Consider the following 17200-nt stretch of genomic DNA (forward strand, 5'->3'; position numbering starts at 1 on the left):
GAGAAGACTGAGGGACAAGGGGAGGGGAAAGGGGAGGAGGGTAGAAGGGAGAGGGAAGAGGCGGACGCACCCTGATCATCTGCCCTGTGACGACAAAGTGAGGGCCTCAATCCCCCAGAGCGTGGACCTACGTTGCGCCTGCGCCGCCCTGGGAGCGAAGAGGTCTCGACGCTTACGCCGTATGCTTGTTTTAGCTCCTCGGGCCGAAGCTTCTGCTCTCACTCACCTGACTGTTGCTGTGGTTATCATGGCGAGGGCCGTTTTGGGACGCAAGTCCAGCCCACTGGGCCCAAATCACCTTCCTCAGCCCTGGAGCTGCTGAAGTCTTTCTGGTGGCTTTGGCGCCAAACAGGTTTTTGTCTTGCCTCGAAGCCCTCTGAGGGGTATCCGAGCGTTTGAAAGACCACACCAAGCCTGGCGGGATTGGCAGTATTTGCTTAGGTTATAAGACCGCGACTTTCTCTTAAATATATAAACCTCTACTCAAGGCGCAAACGTAAACGTTAAAGTGAGATGCGTGATGAGTGACCCTATTGTACTGTAAGAATAAATCCTACCAGATGGTGAACCCTTTTAGCTTACCTCTAAGCTATTTTCTCCTCCATTAATGGTCTTTATGTTAACTTTTACCTTATTTTCTGTGTCTGCGTTTCTCCTTTGCACTTTAAGAAGTCTCTTGTAATAAGCTGTAGCTTTTTATTTTACTGTTAATAAAAAAACCTCAACGAATTATGGCAACACTATAAAATGAGATACTATGTAGACACCTTAAAACTGCTGAGTACTTAATGACCCTCGGAAATATTCCTGATATAAAAAATAACTAAATTACACCTAAATAGTATAAAGCCCAACTAAAAAGTAAATAGTGGTAATATCCATTGACTAGATGGAGGATACTTTTTCGCTGTTTTTTGCACTTTTGTATTTTCCACAATTCCTGCAATAAGCATATATTTGTTTTTGTTTTTGTTTTTTAGTTTATTTATTCTGAGAGAGGAAATCCCAAGCAGGCTCCAAGCTGTCAGCGCAGAGTCCCCATGAGGGGCTCCATCTCAGGAACAGTGAGATCATGCCCTGAGCCAAAATCAAGAATCAGATGCTTACCTGACTGAGCCACCCAGGTGCCCCAATTTTTTTTTTTTAATTTTATACAAGTCACATTATATTGGAGTCTTTGAAACCGAAACCAGAAAGTAAATTATAGTATCTGAAAACAAATACCCAAACTTTATTATCTGTCAGGCTTTGTCTGTATTTATGCCTTTTGTAAGGTAAGCCAAGGAAAGGGAAATGAAAGAGCGTTTGGGCCTCATAATTTAAAATTAAATACATTTTCACAATGACTACACGTCTCAAGATGTGAGCCAATTAAGATCTGGCAGATAATTGGCTTGCTTGGTTTTGCCCTTATATGACATCCATTATCTCTCAAATTCTTAGCCCTATTGACATAGGTGGGTCTATTTTGTTTTGATCTATGCAAGTTTACTTTTAACCTAAGGCTCAAATGGAAAACATTCATCTATCACAGTTAATGGAGAAGGCATGGAATACCTTTATTTTGCTAAGTTCTGTCAGTAAAACTGTGTATAACAATATTAGACATACTGCAAAAATATAAAGTATGAGGCACATTTTTTTTCTCCCTGTTTTGGCCTATATTATCACATCCACTAAATGTCATAGTTCCTTAAGAGATTTGCTATTTCAGCATTCTGTGTAAATGGTCAGTTATTTTGCCCTAAGATTTTTGTTGTTCTGTTACGGAACCTGGTCTGGATCACCCCACGGAAGAACCAAGCTACACTTGGATATCTTGGAAGGCAGGAGGTTTATTTTACACCGGTGGGCTCAGAGATCATTCTTCAGAGGTCTGAATCCAGAGCATCAACAGAGGGGACAGTTGATAGTCTGTTACTTCCACATTCTTCATTAGTAGTAATTTGGCGCCAGCCACGAGCAGGGTGGGAAGAAGAACCCAGAAGGGGAGTCTTCAGGCAGGGACTGCAATTCCCCTATCGGTCCTGTTGGCCATCTTATAACAGGTTTTTCCCTATCAGTTCTAGTGATCTGAATGATGGCAATATGTTTATCTGCTTTTTTTTTTTTTTAGTTGTGTTTGTCATAGTAAAGATTAACAACTTGTCTCTTTTTTTTTTCTTATTAGAAATTCTATTTTGACTGAAACAGTTGTAAAACTGAAAGCTTCCTTAGATTCCTTACATTTTCCTTTTTCAAAATCTCTTGATGATAACCTTAGAGTTCCTTCCCTCCCCCCTTCCTTCCTTCCTTTTTTAATTTAAATTCTAGTTAGTTAACATACAGTGCAATGTTGGTTTCAGGAGTACAATTCAGTGATTCATCACTTACATACAACACCCAGTGCTCATCACAACAAATGCCCTCCTTAGTACCCATCACCCATCTAGCCCATCTCCCACCCACCTCCCTCTGTCAACGCATAGTTTGTTCTCTATCATTAAGAGTCTCTTGTGATTTGTTTCCCTCTATTCTTTTTTCCTCTCCTTCCTGTATGTTCATCTGTTTTGTTAAATTCTACATATGAGTGAAATCATATGTTATTTGTCTTTCTCTGATTGACTTCGGTCAGCATAATACATTCTAGCTCCATCCACATCATGGCAAATGGCAAGATTGCATTTTTTGGATGGCTAATATTCCACTGTGTGTATACACACACACACACACACACACACACACACACACACCAACATCATCTTTATCCACTCATCAGTTGATGGACATTTAGGCTCTCTCCATCATTTGGCTGTTGTTGATAATGCTGCTATAAACATTGGGGTGCATGTACCCCTTTGAATCTGTACTTTTGTATCCTTTGCGTAAATACCTAATAGTTCAATTGCTGGATTGTAGGATTGTTCTATCTTTAGTTTCTTTAGGAAACTCCATACTGTTTTCCAGAGTGACTGTACCAGTTTTCACTCCCACCAACAGGACAAGAGGGTCACCCTTGCTCTGCATCCTCACCAACACCTGTTGTTTCTTGTGTTGTTAATTTTAGCCATTCTGATAGGTGTGACATATTTCATTGTGGTTTTGATTTGTATTTCCCTGATGACGAGTGATGTTGAGCATCTTTTCATGTGTCTGTTAGCCCCTCTGGATGTCTTCTTTGGAAAGGGTCTATTCACGTCTTCTGTCCATTTCTTAACTGGGTTGTTTGTTTTTTGGGTATTGAGTTTAATAAGTTCTTTATAGATTTTGGATACTAACCCTTTATCAGATATGTCATTTGCGAACATCTTCTCCCATTCCACAGGCTGCCTTTTAGTTTTGTTGATTGTTTCCTTCACTGTGCAGAAGCCTTTTTTCTGGATCGAGTCCCAATAGTTCATTTTTACTTTTCTTTACATGTCTAGTAAGAACTTGCTCTGGCCAAGGTCAAAGAGGTTTCTGCTCTTACAGTTCCTTTTCCTCCTTGTACTGTGCCGTCACAATATGCTGCTTTACCGAGCTAACATTTTTTTATATCCACATCATTATTTTAGGGGACTCAATTTTATAATTTCCGTAGTTACACATTGTTTTATGATACTCCTTACCAGGTAGGTTTTGTTTGTTTGTTTGTTTTTGTTTTTTAATTTAATATGATAAAGTAGAAATTTTTTTTTAATTTTTTTTTTAACGTTTTATTTATTTTTGAGACAGAGAGAGATAGAGCATGAACAGGGGAGGGTCAGAGAGAGGGAGACACAGAATCTGAAACAGGCTCCAGGCTCTGAGCTGTCAGCACAGAGACCAACGTGGGGCTCGAACTCACGGACCGCAAGATCATGACCTGAGCCGAAGTCGGCCGCTTAACCGACTGAGCCACCCAGGTGCCGCATAAAGTAGAAATTCTCAAAGGAAAAGGTTAGTCAGCATTTCTAGGGTAACAAAAGCCAGTGGTTGCTCTCATAGTGGATTACCAGTATATGCATTTCTCACTGTAGGTATGACTGTGTGTGTGTGTGTGTGTGTGTGTGTGTGTGTGTGTATTGATACATTTAGATAACATTTGTGTTGTTCAAATGATTGTTCATTTGCTGATTCCTAATAAAAGAATTTATGTGGCTAAATGATTTTGATTAATGCCAACTACCAGATCATTGTTATAAGTATGCAATGATTGCATAAGCCCAAATATAAAAGTAAATCCAAAACAATAAAGCAGTCAAACCCCATGATCTGAAAAGATGTATGTAAATAGCCTTTGGCAGGGTAGTTTTATAATATTTTTTTTTTTAGCTCAATTGCTCTGTTCAAGTTACTGAACTAGTTAACCAGAAACATTAAGGTAAAAAATATTGAATAATTATTGAGTAATTTAAAGAATTAAGAGGAAACTGAAACTGGGCTTCTTACTGTTTTTAGCCAAAGTGCCAGATTTGCTCATTAGACTCTTTTGAGTATCTGAGTCTGCTTTAGCTCTCTAGCTTCTAGCCATATTTAAGCCATTTCATTCCCATGTGTAGCATAACAATGTTCCAAGACCTCAAGTTAAAGAGACCTAAGAAATGTGCTATAATTTTTACCAGCATGAATTTAAGAGAAAGTTCTTAGAGACTGGAAGTGGTTTGAATTGTTTTTAGTGACTGTGTAGTATTTTTGCTTGTTTATTTTTGAAGCAAAAAAATTTTTTTTCTATTCAGTTAATGGCAGCTTACTTTAGAGAACTTTGGTGGGACTAAATATTCATTCGTAATTGATAAGATTTTTAGGAAAAAGATCATATAGAATTTGTAAAATAAATTAATTTGTTATATTTATTGCATCAGAAATTGATTCCAACTGACACTGAAAAATTACTACTTTTAAAGTTGACTTCTTCCTGCCTTTTTTGTTGTGTATTTATTAAACATTTTCAGTTAGGCATTTAAGAAAATTCTTTTGTTTTCACACTGAGAGATCTGGTTAGCCTGAGGTCATTGTGCTGAAAGCTTTTGCAAGTTCATGAATAATAATCATAGTAGTCAGAAACACAGTCAAACAAAATATTTTAATGGTTAGTCTCATTAGAAGAAAGAGTAGACAGCCTAAGAACTTTGTTTAGGGAAGGAAATAAGGTTTCATTTCTCATAATTCCACACTTTATTTAAATGAAAAAATATAACCCTAGTAGGATTTTAGACTTTATGACTTCCACTGTATAGACTCTCTCAGTTGATTACATCCCATGGGATATATTTTCCAATAGGTGCCATCAATTATAGATAAGGTCTTTCCTTCAAATATGACATTACCATCTCTCAGTTGGCGGCCAACTGACAGATGTTATATGTATAATAGTGAAATTAGTTTTTAAAGGAGAGAGTCAAAAGAAGGAAGAGACTTATTACTCCATGAGAATAGAAAGATAGGGGGGAAATGTTTAACTTCTTGGGCTGCCTGTGTGGTTCAGTCGCCCTGGAGCCTGCTTCGGATTTTGTCTCTCCCTCTCTCTCTGCCCCTCCCCAACTCGTGCTCTGTCCCTCTCTCAAAAATAAATAAAAAAACCTCTTACAAATCATGTTTGGACTATTTTTAGACATAACTACATTTTTCTGTTTTTCCAGGTTTTAAATTATGGGAAGTCTGAGGGGAGGGAGAATTAGCAGGCATTTCATTATTATTTGTTTTTTTAAACACTTGGGTCACTTCTTTAAAATAGCTCTAACATATTTTTGAAGGATGACTTTCACAAAATTAACTTAAATGTGGAAGTCAACTTCTATTGAGGCTGAGAAGTGAAACAATTTTTTTTGTCAATGGAACTAAATATTTATGACAACAAATAGCCAAGACTTCCTAGGACCTCCCTCTGACCAGTGCGTGGTGAGGGACAAGGTAGGGGTTCAACAGACTGTTCACAACATTTTTTATTTTCACTGAATCTTCTGAGAAGAATCTGTACTCACTGTCTTCAATTCCTAACCTGTCCAACCTATTGCTCCCCCACTTCAGACCCCACTTCTGCTGAAGCGGCCTTGCTAACTAATTCCTACTCATCCTTCAAGATGCAAGATAGTAGCCAATTTGAGGAGTCTTTCTTTGTCCCTATGGCTAAGCTAAGAGTTTCTCTCTGAGTTCAAGGCAACTTGTACATACCTCTATTCTTGCACTTAACTGTAGTACAGAAAAATATGTTTTTGTCTGTCTTTGCTATTAGATAATAAGCTGCTCAAGGTCAGAGACTTTTTATTTGTCTCGATATTTACAGCACCTGGAAAAATGCCAAGGTCTTAAAGGTATTCAGTAAATCCTATTGAACTAACCTGACCTATGCTCAACTCACATTTTAGTGGAAGAGACATCTTGGCAACAAACAACTGAAAAATACAGAGGTCAGTGCCATATAGGATGTATGCACAAGGAGTTACAGGAGATGCCATACCTCATCCTCTTTGTGATGTCAAAAGTTAAACTGTGAGGACTGTTAAACTGTTAAAGTGGGTCCTAAGGCCTGAGTGACATTATGGCTCTCCATGCAGGAAAGAATAGGATCAAAAATAAAAGAACATAGAGAAAGTTGAACCTTATACTACACTCATTATTAATGATTTGCAGGACTCCATACCCTAGCTGATCATGTGCTTTTTCTCAGGGGCTTAGGTTGTTTCCCTGGAAACCAAGATTTCTGGTACCCTCCATTTTGGGGAAATACTCTGTTAGCTTATGTAGTCCATTTGTGCCACTTATCTACTTGCAACGACGCTCCATGTGGGAACGAATGCTTGGCCTCTTTGTGAATTGAAAATGACTGAACACACTTTTCTTGTTAAAATGGCACATAGGCCATATGGTAGTCTGATAAGATGAAAGCCCTTTGTCTTTGCAGAGAGCCTATCTTCCCTTAAGATCAGTGATGGAGAGTCTTGTTTAATACTCTGCATCTAAACTCTGCATCTAAAACCTTCAGTGGGCACAGAGGTTTCTACAAGGGAAGGATCAGCAGGCAGAATAATTTGGTAAGGAAGATCTAGCACAGAATACTTTGGCTAAGGTACTACTCCTAGAGGAGCAACCCTTTGGGGTTAAGTAAGTAATTGGGTGCCTACAAAACACCCTGCCACTTTGACTAAATATATCCTGCTGTCAAAGAGGAGAAAGAAATGTGTCCTAGGAGCCAGAAGCCAAAAATGAGAATGATGATGGTCATGGAAAAGGTCTGTAAAGATTGGGGAAAAGGAGATAGAGCATCTGGAAGAAAAGTGGGAAAAGGCCTCTCCCTAGAAGGAATTATATTGCCCTTTGCAAACATTTATACAGTATCTTAGATTCACTATGAGGAATATGCAAGTTCTGTCTTTAAGAAGCTTACAGGCCAACTGGAGAATAACTTTGTACACCAATACCAGTCAATATAAGGCAATATAAGAATGGGAAAATGGACTACTGAAGAGAAAGGAAAAAAATATTTTCTTCTTAGAGATGCTTATCTCTGAAAAATGCTGAAAATAATTCCAGGGGAAATTAAAGAAGGACTGATTATCTTTAAAAAAAAAAAAAAAAAAAAAGTTATCTGGGAACTCCAGGGAACTGGGACCCAACCATTATCTGTGGATCAGGTAGCTATCCCTGGAACTGTGCAGTCAGTGAGGGTTGATCTCAAAGGGAATTGAGGGGAGGTCTCAAAGCTTGACATCTTTTATAGGTTCCGTGGGATACTGTTAAATACAAATTTCAAAAGTAAATTTTAATGATATGCAAAAAAAAGAAAACAAGTATGATGCAATGTACCCTATTTCCAACATGCATGGAGCCCGGGGAACTTGTTCCAGTTTCTGTGTACAGGAGAATAGGCTGGTGCTCATTAAGAGTGACTTTAGTGGCACCTGGGTGGCTCAGTCGGTTGAGCTTCTGACTTTGGCTCAGGTCACAATCTCACTCAAGGTTAATGAGTTAAAGCCCCATGTTGGGCTCCCTGCTGTTAGCACGGAGCCCAATTTGGATCCTATGTCTCCCTCCTTCTACCCCTCCCCTGCTCTTGCTTTCTCTCTCTCAAAAATAAACAGTTAAAAAAGTAACTCTAGCCCAGGGCTCAAGGGGAACAAATTTATTTAAGCAAATATGGTAGAAAGCTTGAGACCTTCCTTCTCCTGGGAAGTCACGAAATAAACAGACGACGACTTTTGGCCAGTGCTCTTAAACTATGTGCACCAAAGGGCTCCACTCCTCCAAAAAGGGGCCACAGAGCTGCTTTTTGGGTAAGACCCCTAACATCTGCAACTTTCCTATAGAAAAGCATCTTTGTTTAGACATCATCCTTGCCTGCTTTTTTGATCTTTAAATAATAAACAGGAGAAAACCATTCCTTTGTTCCAAATAAGGCAAAGATAAGTAGAGATTGGCTACAGACCACCATTTCTGACACAATAAAAGGGGCCGGAGAATAGCCCCACTGTCCCCCTGGCCCACCTTGCTGAAAGCATTACCCAACTGCCTCTCTGGAAGAGGGGCTATGGATTGCTGGCAAAACCTCAGGAGCATTTGCTCTACTGAGCAATCTACCTTCAGATTGACAGCAGAAAGTAGTAGAGGAAAATCTGAATACTGACTGGCATTGCATTTGATGAGGATAAAGGGCTGAGGGAAACCCTATAACCAGTTCCATCTCTTGGTGTCTTGCAGTTTTCATCTTACTAAAGAATCAGACTATGATGTAACTCAGAGGAAAAGTATCTCATTTTGGCAGATCTGCTGTACCACTTCTGCTTATTCACAGTGAAAAACATGTTTTTAAGAAAACATGAAATGCAGAAGTGAAAACTATCTTAAAGCAAATAATTTTAAATAAAAATAAGGTGAAGGTTGAATCCTCATTTTAAATGATTTTAATTTTACGAATATTATGTTCCAACTCAAAAAAGAATATTGCACAATGTTTTTATATCACAATTATTCTTTTTCTCACTCTCTAGTGAGACTTGGATAAACATGGTTGACTTTGGAAATGACACAAAGAGAACACCTTAGTTGGCTAAATAATTTCAATAACCTTTGAAGAACTGAAAGCAAGATATTACATTCATATAAAAGACAAGTAGATACCCATAAATTCACTTGGCTGGAGTGAAAAATAACAAACTTCTCATGTACTTAAAAAAACTTAAAGGAGACAAAATTGATAATGCTGTGAAAATATAATGTAACACCAAAATTTTTCAATGCACTTTTTTGCTTTCGTAAATCCATTAATTAAACTGCAAGACTTGTAAGAATATCTGATCACAATGTAAGCCTCTTACAATGGAGAGGCTGACATCTGATATTTTTTAAACAAAATCTAAATAAATACAATCTGCACTGGTAAAAATAACAAAATCTGTGAATGGTAAGGCAAAATTACCTAAATGATATAAATGAAAAAACAACACCAAAAAATAAACGTATTATGTGATGACACCTATAAACATTTCTATTCAAATTTATTAATCTATAACATTTTCCCTATGTATCATATGTTTCCCTATGTTATCATATAGTTATGGAGTAAATGTTGACAATGTAAGACAATAAAATATTAGTGGTCACTAAACACTAATTAATTTCAGGAAAATTTCCTAATTTTTATGAATTTATTACAATAATTTTTATTGTTTTCCTCTTTGCCTTCTAATTAGTATCTTTAGCAGGATCTTAGCACTGGAGTCCAAGGGGGGTTGTATGCCTCAGGTGCCAGTTGTGGGATTTTTTTAACTTCCATTTTGCATTGTTGTTATTTTAGAATTGTTCCTCATCAGATTCATAACACACCCAACTTTTGCTGTTTTTTATTCACTTCCAGGAAAATTCAACCACAGCAAAAAGAGAAAGAACAAAATATTGTCTGAAATTGTCAAAATATTGACAAAATATTGTCTGATATTATCAAAATATTGTCTGTCATTTTGTCTGATCCAACATTTACTCTTGCTCTACTACTGGTTTTTAGAACCTGTGAATTATTTCAATAGTGCTAGTGTCTTTTTTAATGCTTAAGCTAGGTATTCCACATCATGAATTTTTTTTTTATGGTTGTCCTAAGAGACAATTAATTCTTCACATTTTGTGAACATTCTAGGCATCTATCACCTGGAAAATTTATCCACTGTCTGCAGAACATACCTCAAAAAATCTCTACAGAAGATACCTCAAAAAATGCTCTTATCAAAAAAAAGGGGGTAAAATAATGGGTAGTTCAATTGTTGCACTTTAAACTGGAATCATTTCAGAAAATACAATTCTTCCATTCAAAACTGATTATCTTTCATATTGATGATTGGAGATTTACTTACAATGAAAGATATAGAAATTATGTGAGTCTAGGATGGTTCCAGGGTTGCACGTGGAGGCAATTTTTTCAATTGGATGTGGATATTGGGATAAGACTATTTATGATCTTATTTGTTTATTCATTAGATAAGGATACAACTAGTTGGTGGTTTCACTTTTCTGTTAATTTTTAATATTTTTTTATTTCAGAACAATTTTTGTATTAATTTTTATTAGTTTTACTCATCTGTCACTCAGATTCCATTTAGGTTTGCACAGAGGACTTGATCACAGCATGAGCAGAAAAGGTCTCAGCATCCATCTAAGTGACTCTGATCGCACCACCATACTTTGCATCGCAAGTACCAAATTTTATTATAAAGTCAAGAGAAATTAAAACTTCAGATCCAAGTGAATTACTTGTAATATTTTAAATTCCAGAGGTAGTCTCATTCTCTAGCCTTTTCACTGTTAGCTTAATAAAATTCCTGCAAGTTGAGAAAAAGTTATTGCTTCAAATGCTAATTTGTGATATATCAGAATATTTTGCCATCAGAAGTATAACCATGGGCAAATAGGTAACTTAACTGTGTGTCAAAAAAAGATAACAATACAAGATAAAACCCTTTTCTAATTGAAAATGCCTTTACAGTTCAGAAACATTTTCAGAAAACAAAATTCCTAGCAACAGTTTTTAAAATCTTCACACATACACACTCTAGTTTGCTTAATCGTTAATCAAAAGCTCTGAAGGATATGTGATACTTTCACAATCATTCAAGGTAGGACAAGCCTACCATAGCATTTCTTTTACTTACAAAAATCAAACTAATTTTACATAAAATATAATTTAATTTATAATATCTACCAAATATGATGGCTAATTCCACAAAGTATACCTTAAAACCTTCCAAAGGTACCTAGGGGGAAGAAGTCAAATTAATTTTTCTATTCCAGGGACTCATTGTGGACTCACCTCTATGGGCTTATAACCTGGATACAACCTGTCAACCAGAGAAATGAGCCAACAGTGTTGTTTGCGTGGTTTTTAGGTATTCATGTGACACTGGGAAGCATTCTTTCTTTAATCTCAGTAGAGTTACATGATATATGATTTCTACATTCAGAAACTAGTATGTCAATTCTTCATTTACCTTTAAAGTTATCTTTTTAAACACCTTATTGAAAACATATCCACGTTAGCAAAGTCTTTTTTTAAAAACCTTTGTTATTAGGGTTTCAAGTAGACTTTAGATGCACATTTTTCCATAAACCTAAATTCGACAGCAGCTCTGACACTGAGATTTGAGTAAAGCACATTGTGCTTTTATCTTTAAAGAATATATTCTGCAACCTATATGCAGTTATGAAAAAATATCTAAATCCTACCTATCGAGAAGAAAAAATGTTATCTATCATGAGATTTCTCTTACCATTTTTTTAAAAGATGCAGACATTACCTAGGTCATTTTTTATTTTTCGGGCTTTCATTTGGGCAGACTGTGAGAAATATCTTGATATCACAGTCCTTAATATAAGTCTTGTATATATAAGCAAATAATGAAAACAGAAATATAATCGAACTGTCAGTCAAAGCAATTCCCATAACGCTTACTGGTTAAACTTACATATCTCCTTTTATTAATTTGTTCCGTATGAAATTCAATTCATCCAGGGGTTTTGGCACAGAACACTAGAAAGAGCAACTTTTAAAACTGGCTCTAGGTATTTAAAATTAAACTCTTAAATCAGCGTTATTACTGTGGAGCCATGATCAGACACAGTATTGTACGGCAATAATAAAATCTCTTCTAGAATCTCCTGCTTCTATTTTATGTTTTGAGTTTACCCCAGGAAATATATAGAGTGTTGTACTTTCTTTTCCTTCAGAAAAATAACAAATTGATAAAGGAAAATAATTATAGGTTTCCATTTTGAATGCACCAGTACCAATACTTTGAATAACTGACAGTGTATTCTACAGGTATATGTGCCATAGACTACGAAAAAGGAAACACTTTAGGAAAAAAATCACATTACAGAGTATATTATAAAAATAAATTACATAGCATGTGCCCATGGACCTGAAAGCTTTACAAAAGGCAGAGAAATTTATTTTGACACAAAGAGTGAATTGCTCTGGCTACCTATTTTCATATTATCAGCGATGCCATTTTCAGCTTTTACATTATATCTTCAAAAAAAAAAAATCACTGGAAGTAGAAAATTATTCCCAGTAGTGATCAGTAGCACAGAGGACCTTAGTGATGATGAAGGGCTGTAGAAATACTATTCATTCAACAGGGATTCAGAGGAAGTACACACACCCAGTATGTGCTTGGTTTACCATTTCATCTGGAGTTCATTCGTAACTGGTGAATGACGATGCTTTCTATAAAGAGAAGAAAGACAGTATTTTCAATTAAACTGAAAACTCAGTAGTTTATGTGGGATCAATACTACATTATCTCACTTAAAGACTAGATGTTAAACAACAAAACAAACAAAAACAGATACATGAGCCCAATAGCTTCTCCTGCAGTTCTTTACTAGTCTTGGGTAATTTCTTTATATTGACATATGTGCTTTACCTCCAAAATTCTCAAAGCCTTTTAGAAACTATGTCTAATATTCTAATAATATTAGGTTGATTTTACCCCCAGGAAAGAACTGAACACAAAGATATTAATTACTGCATATAAGCCCCATGCTGGGAAGCTAGACTATTTTCCAGAAATAACTATACTCCTCTAGCCATACGTTTTCTTCTTTTTTTTTTTTGTAATGTTTACTTATTTTTGAGAGGAAGAGAGACAGAGTGTGAGTGGGGGAGGGGCAGAGAGAGAGGGAAACACAGAATCTGAAGCAGTCTCCAGGCTCTGAGCTGTAAGGACAGAACCCTACACAGGACTCGAACTCATGAACTGCAAGATCATGAGCTAAAGTTGGACTCTCCACGAACTGAGCCACCCAGGCACCCCCATACTCTTTCTAATCTGAGCAATATTCACATATTTTTTACTTCTTTTTTTATGTGTGTGGATTTGAGTTTTAATAAGGAAATAGTCATTACTCCTAAGAAGTCACTAAACACAGACAACTCACATTTGTCTTGGACTACTTCTTTTTGCAAAGTTATGTATATGCTTTTAAATCTAGATTCATTCTTATAAGGGTAAAAAAAAAAAATAGCTTGAGATAGTACCAGCCATGTTATGAGTGTGTGAGCTGAAGTCAGACGCTCAACCAACTGAGCCACCCAGGTGCCCCCAAGGATTGCTTATTAGGCACTACTATGTGTCCATCGCTGTGCTAAGCATGGAACTATATAAGTGATCAAAATGAGAGAGAGTCCTGCCATTTGCTGAGATTATAAAGAACAGAGCAAAGAGGGGCGCCTGGGTGGCGCAGTCGGTTAAGCTCCGACTTCAGCCAGGTCACGATCTCGCGGTCCGTGAGTTCGAGCCCCGCGTCGGGCTCTGGGCTGATGGCTCAGAGCCTGGAGCCTGCTTCTGATTCTGTGTCTCCCTCTCTCTCTGCCCCTCCCCCGTTCATGCTCTGTCTCTCTCTGTCCCAAAAATAGATAAAAAACGTTGAAAAAAAAAATTAAAAAAAAAAAAAAAAGAACAGAGCAAAGAAATAACTAAGCTTCAAATGGTTCCTTCACCTGAAATACGTAATACCTCCCTGTCAGCATATGGCAGTGTGGTAAGCTTAGAAACTAATGTCAGGGTTAGTCAATGACAAGGACATTTTCATCTATTATTTTCACTTTAATATCAAATAATTAATATTTACATTTTATTTTTACTTAAGTAGTTAACATCTAAGTAAACATTCATTAAAGCACATTATATCATAGACCTATAGATTTGTGCTAATTATATACAGTGGAGGATCCTTTGTCAAAAAGTTTAATTTGATTTTATTAACTTGACTTCATGCTGACCACTAGATGGAGATATTCCCATTCCTTCCCTCAACCTTTCGATTTGAATTTGGGATAAAACAGATGGGAAAGCAAAGTAGAACGAAATCAATAAAAGTTTTATATATTTAATAATATTTAGCAATGAAGGCTTTGTAATGCTTTTAAGACCCACATATGATTTTTCACAATGAGAAACCCTTAAAAATCATCTCATTTTTCTCATTGGAAAATTGCTCTATCTCTAAATTTTTTCAATGCCTAAAAATATATTGAAATCTTCATCCAAAAACTAAAAGCACTAGTTAAAATACTATGCAGTAAAAAATCAGGATCTAAGGTTCAAATTCTATTTCTCACTCAACACTTTTTCCTTTTTAAAATTTCTGTAGTTTTCAAAGAGTGAAAAGACAGATCTCAAGTCTCCCTAAAAGAATTAAAGTATCCATTAAAGAATCCATTAAAAGAATTAAAGTATCCATTTTCCTCCCTTAGGAAAGCATGGAGAACTTAAATTTAAAAGAGTGAAATCCAGAATTGTTATTATCCTAGATGTGATTTAGAACGGGCATGTCTTTGTTTCCTCACCACAAAATGAGGGTATTAGAGATCATCACTAAAGTCCTTTGCAGTGTAAATATTTTGTGTTACTAGAATACCTTCTCTCACCTTGAGTGTGCAATCCTCATCATAATAATAGCTTTGCAGAATTAGAATTTTCAGAATTCGGAATTTTCAGTAATTGGTGAAAATACATATGGCAAAAGGGTCCATACATAGAAGAAACAATGTCTTGGTTGGACCATTACATTTTATTATTACATTTAAATTAGCAAACTAACAATCCCGCATGATATATATACTAACGCTATTAATCAGTCTACTTTCTAAAACGACTATCTTAAAAATACTTGACAATGCTAAGTAACAGTTTATTTTATTCTACTTTAATAAAAAAAGAGGATATTTTATTTTTATATACATATGCTTTATTTAAAGGAATACAATCAAGCCCAAGTTATTTTGTTTTATACACATGAAAACAGTTCATCTTGTTTCTAGAGATAGTGAAAAAATATCTATATAATAGAAGCTCTATGAATTGAAATGTACTAAACATATTTATTAAATCTACATCTGCTTATTATCTGTTTTCCCCAAGTCTGTAAACTGACTCAGAAAATAATCACCCTGCCACTACAGCAAATTGTGAGAGATAAAAACATGTTACTTCTCCCTCTCTCTCTCTCTCTTTCTGCCTCTCCCATGTTCTCTCTCTCTCTCTCTCTCAAAATAAATAAATAAACTTTAAAAAGAAATGTTGCTTTAAGCCAGTAGATTTTGAGGTGACTCATTACACAGCAAAACTATCTGGTGCATACAGAGTCCTTGGTTGTCAGAAAAAAAAAAAATGCTTTAGGGATGATGCCATTATTTACGGTTTTTTTTTTTTTAAAGGACAGAGTTTCAAGTCTTTCCTTGGCTTTTTTTATGGTTCAGTACAATAAAATAATGATATAAATTTTACTGAAGTTACAAAGTCAGTGAGCAAATCTTATTCCATTTCCTGCTTGTCTTCATTTCATCTCAGAATTAGACCCAAATACAGGTCATTTGGGGCCTCTGAAGTAACCTGAGTAAAATCAGGTATAATTCTTCAATAAGGTTTCTCTTTTTACAGACACCATTTTTCTGACATTAGTAATTTGTAGAGAATATAATAGACAGGTTGAGACCAAAGGCCATAGTTAATTTCTACTTCTATCGCAAACTCAAAATAGCAAAGTACGTAAATTTAGGGCCTTCTGATGTGCCAACAGTTAATAACATCATTTCCTTTTTCCTAATTGGAAGAAGGAGAAAACTGTAAATCTTAATCAGCATACACACATGGGGACATTGGATTTTTATGTATTTTTGACATTAACAGTTTACCAAAAGCCCTTACAGACACTTTCCTCTGTATGTTTCTTTCAAGTGTTATCTTGATGTGTTCTCAGGTAACACATTAATACATTATTTGTAATTATGATATTATTGTGAAAAGATGTTTCACAATAACATGAATTCATAACATGAACACACCAGCTATTAGATGATGTCCATGGAAAGGAAGTTCAACATATTATCAATTCCTAATTACACTTGATCTTACTCTTCATGCTCCTTGGGTGGTAATCCCAAACTACTGGCCAGCCAAATGACTTGAGATCCAAAGTTATATATGCAAGATGGGATTTGGGGAGAAGTTTGGGGGAGACTCTCTCTTGAGTGCTAGAGTGTGGCAACATGGCAAAAAATTGCAAGTTTGATTCTTCCCAGGAGAGCTCCTTGGCTGTGGAGTAGGAAAGATGTATTCCCTGGAAAGTCAATGTCTTCCTCCCAAGCAGTACATATGTTTATACTCTGCCAAACTCTCTGCAAGGGGACACTTGAGCTCTGAACTTTAAAAGTCTATTCTAGTAAATGAGACAAGATCACTTTAATAGATAGCCTCTAAGTTCACACACTAAAGACTAAGATAGAAGTTCAATTTATAGCAGGACTTTCTCTCTGCAAAGGAGGGCTGCTTTATCCACAGGAAACTGCACACCAAATTACTACAGAAAACATTTCCTCTTGGATTTTGCTTCAGTTTGGCTGGCTTATGACCTGTTTCCCTTGTTTCATGGCTCCCTACTCCCTGTGGGCTCTGCCTAAAGGGCAATGCACAGGCTTAGGGCTGTGCTGTTCTTCCTCTCCACTAGGACCCAACACCAGCTTTAACATGCTGTCTGCAGAGTGATTTATTCACCTAAAAAATGTCCTAGACCTTTTAGATATTGTTTTCTAAAGTGCCTAGATATTGTTTTCTTTTAAGGTTCTCATTTTAATAAACTATTTCAGTATTCATTCCTGTTATTATCACATTCAGAAATTAATCAGAGTTCTGAGAAAACATCTGTTTTAAATAGGAAGTCCAATAAACTTCCTCTGTTGACTTGGACTTGTATTCCTTCTTTTCTTTTGGATTCA

The 17200-nt window shown here is 36.2% G+C and overlaps 1 protein-coding gene across 2 annotated transcripts in view; it reads right to left on the reverse strand.

The window, feature by feature from the left end:
* Positions 1-8773: 8773 nt before the first annotated feature.
* The window catches only part of FILIP1 (filamin A interacting protein 1), a 189324-nt gene continuing 180897 nt past the window's right edge, over positions 8774-17200 (reverse strand). The window contains exon 7 of one of the 2 annotated variants that reach the window (XM_049652889.1): positions 8774-12649. Coding sequence is in view for 1 of the 2 variants with exons in the window: in XM_049652891.1 (XP_049508848.1) it covers positions 12609-12649 (41 nt within the window). In the remaining variant the exon portion in view is untranslated. The remainder of the gene's footprint in view (positions 12650-17200) is intronic. The other variant, XM_049652891.1, reaches the window with a different exon arrangement.

Source organism: Panthera uncia, assembly GCF_023721935.1.
Source record: "Panthera uncia isolate 11264 chromosome B2 unlocalized genomic scaffold, Puncia_PCG_1.0 HiC_scaffold_24, whole genome shotgun sequence".
Taxonomy (NCBI): Eukaryota; Metazoa; Chordata; class Mammalia; order Carnivora; family Felidae; genus Panthera; species Panthera uncia.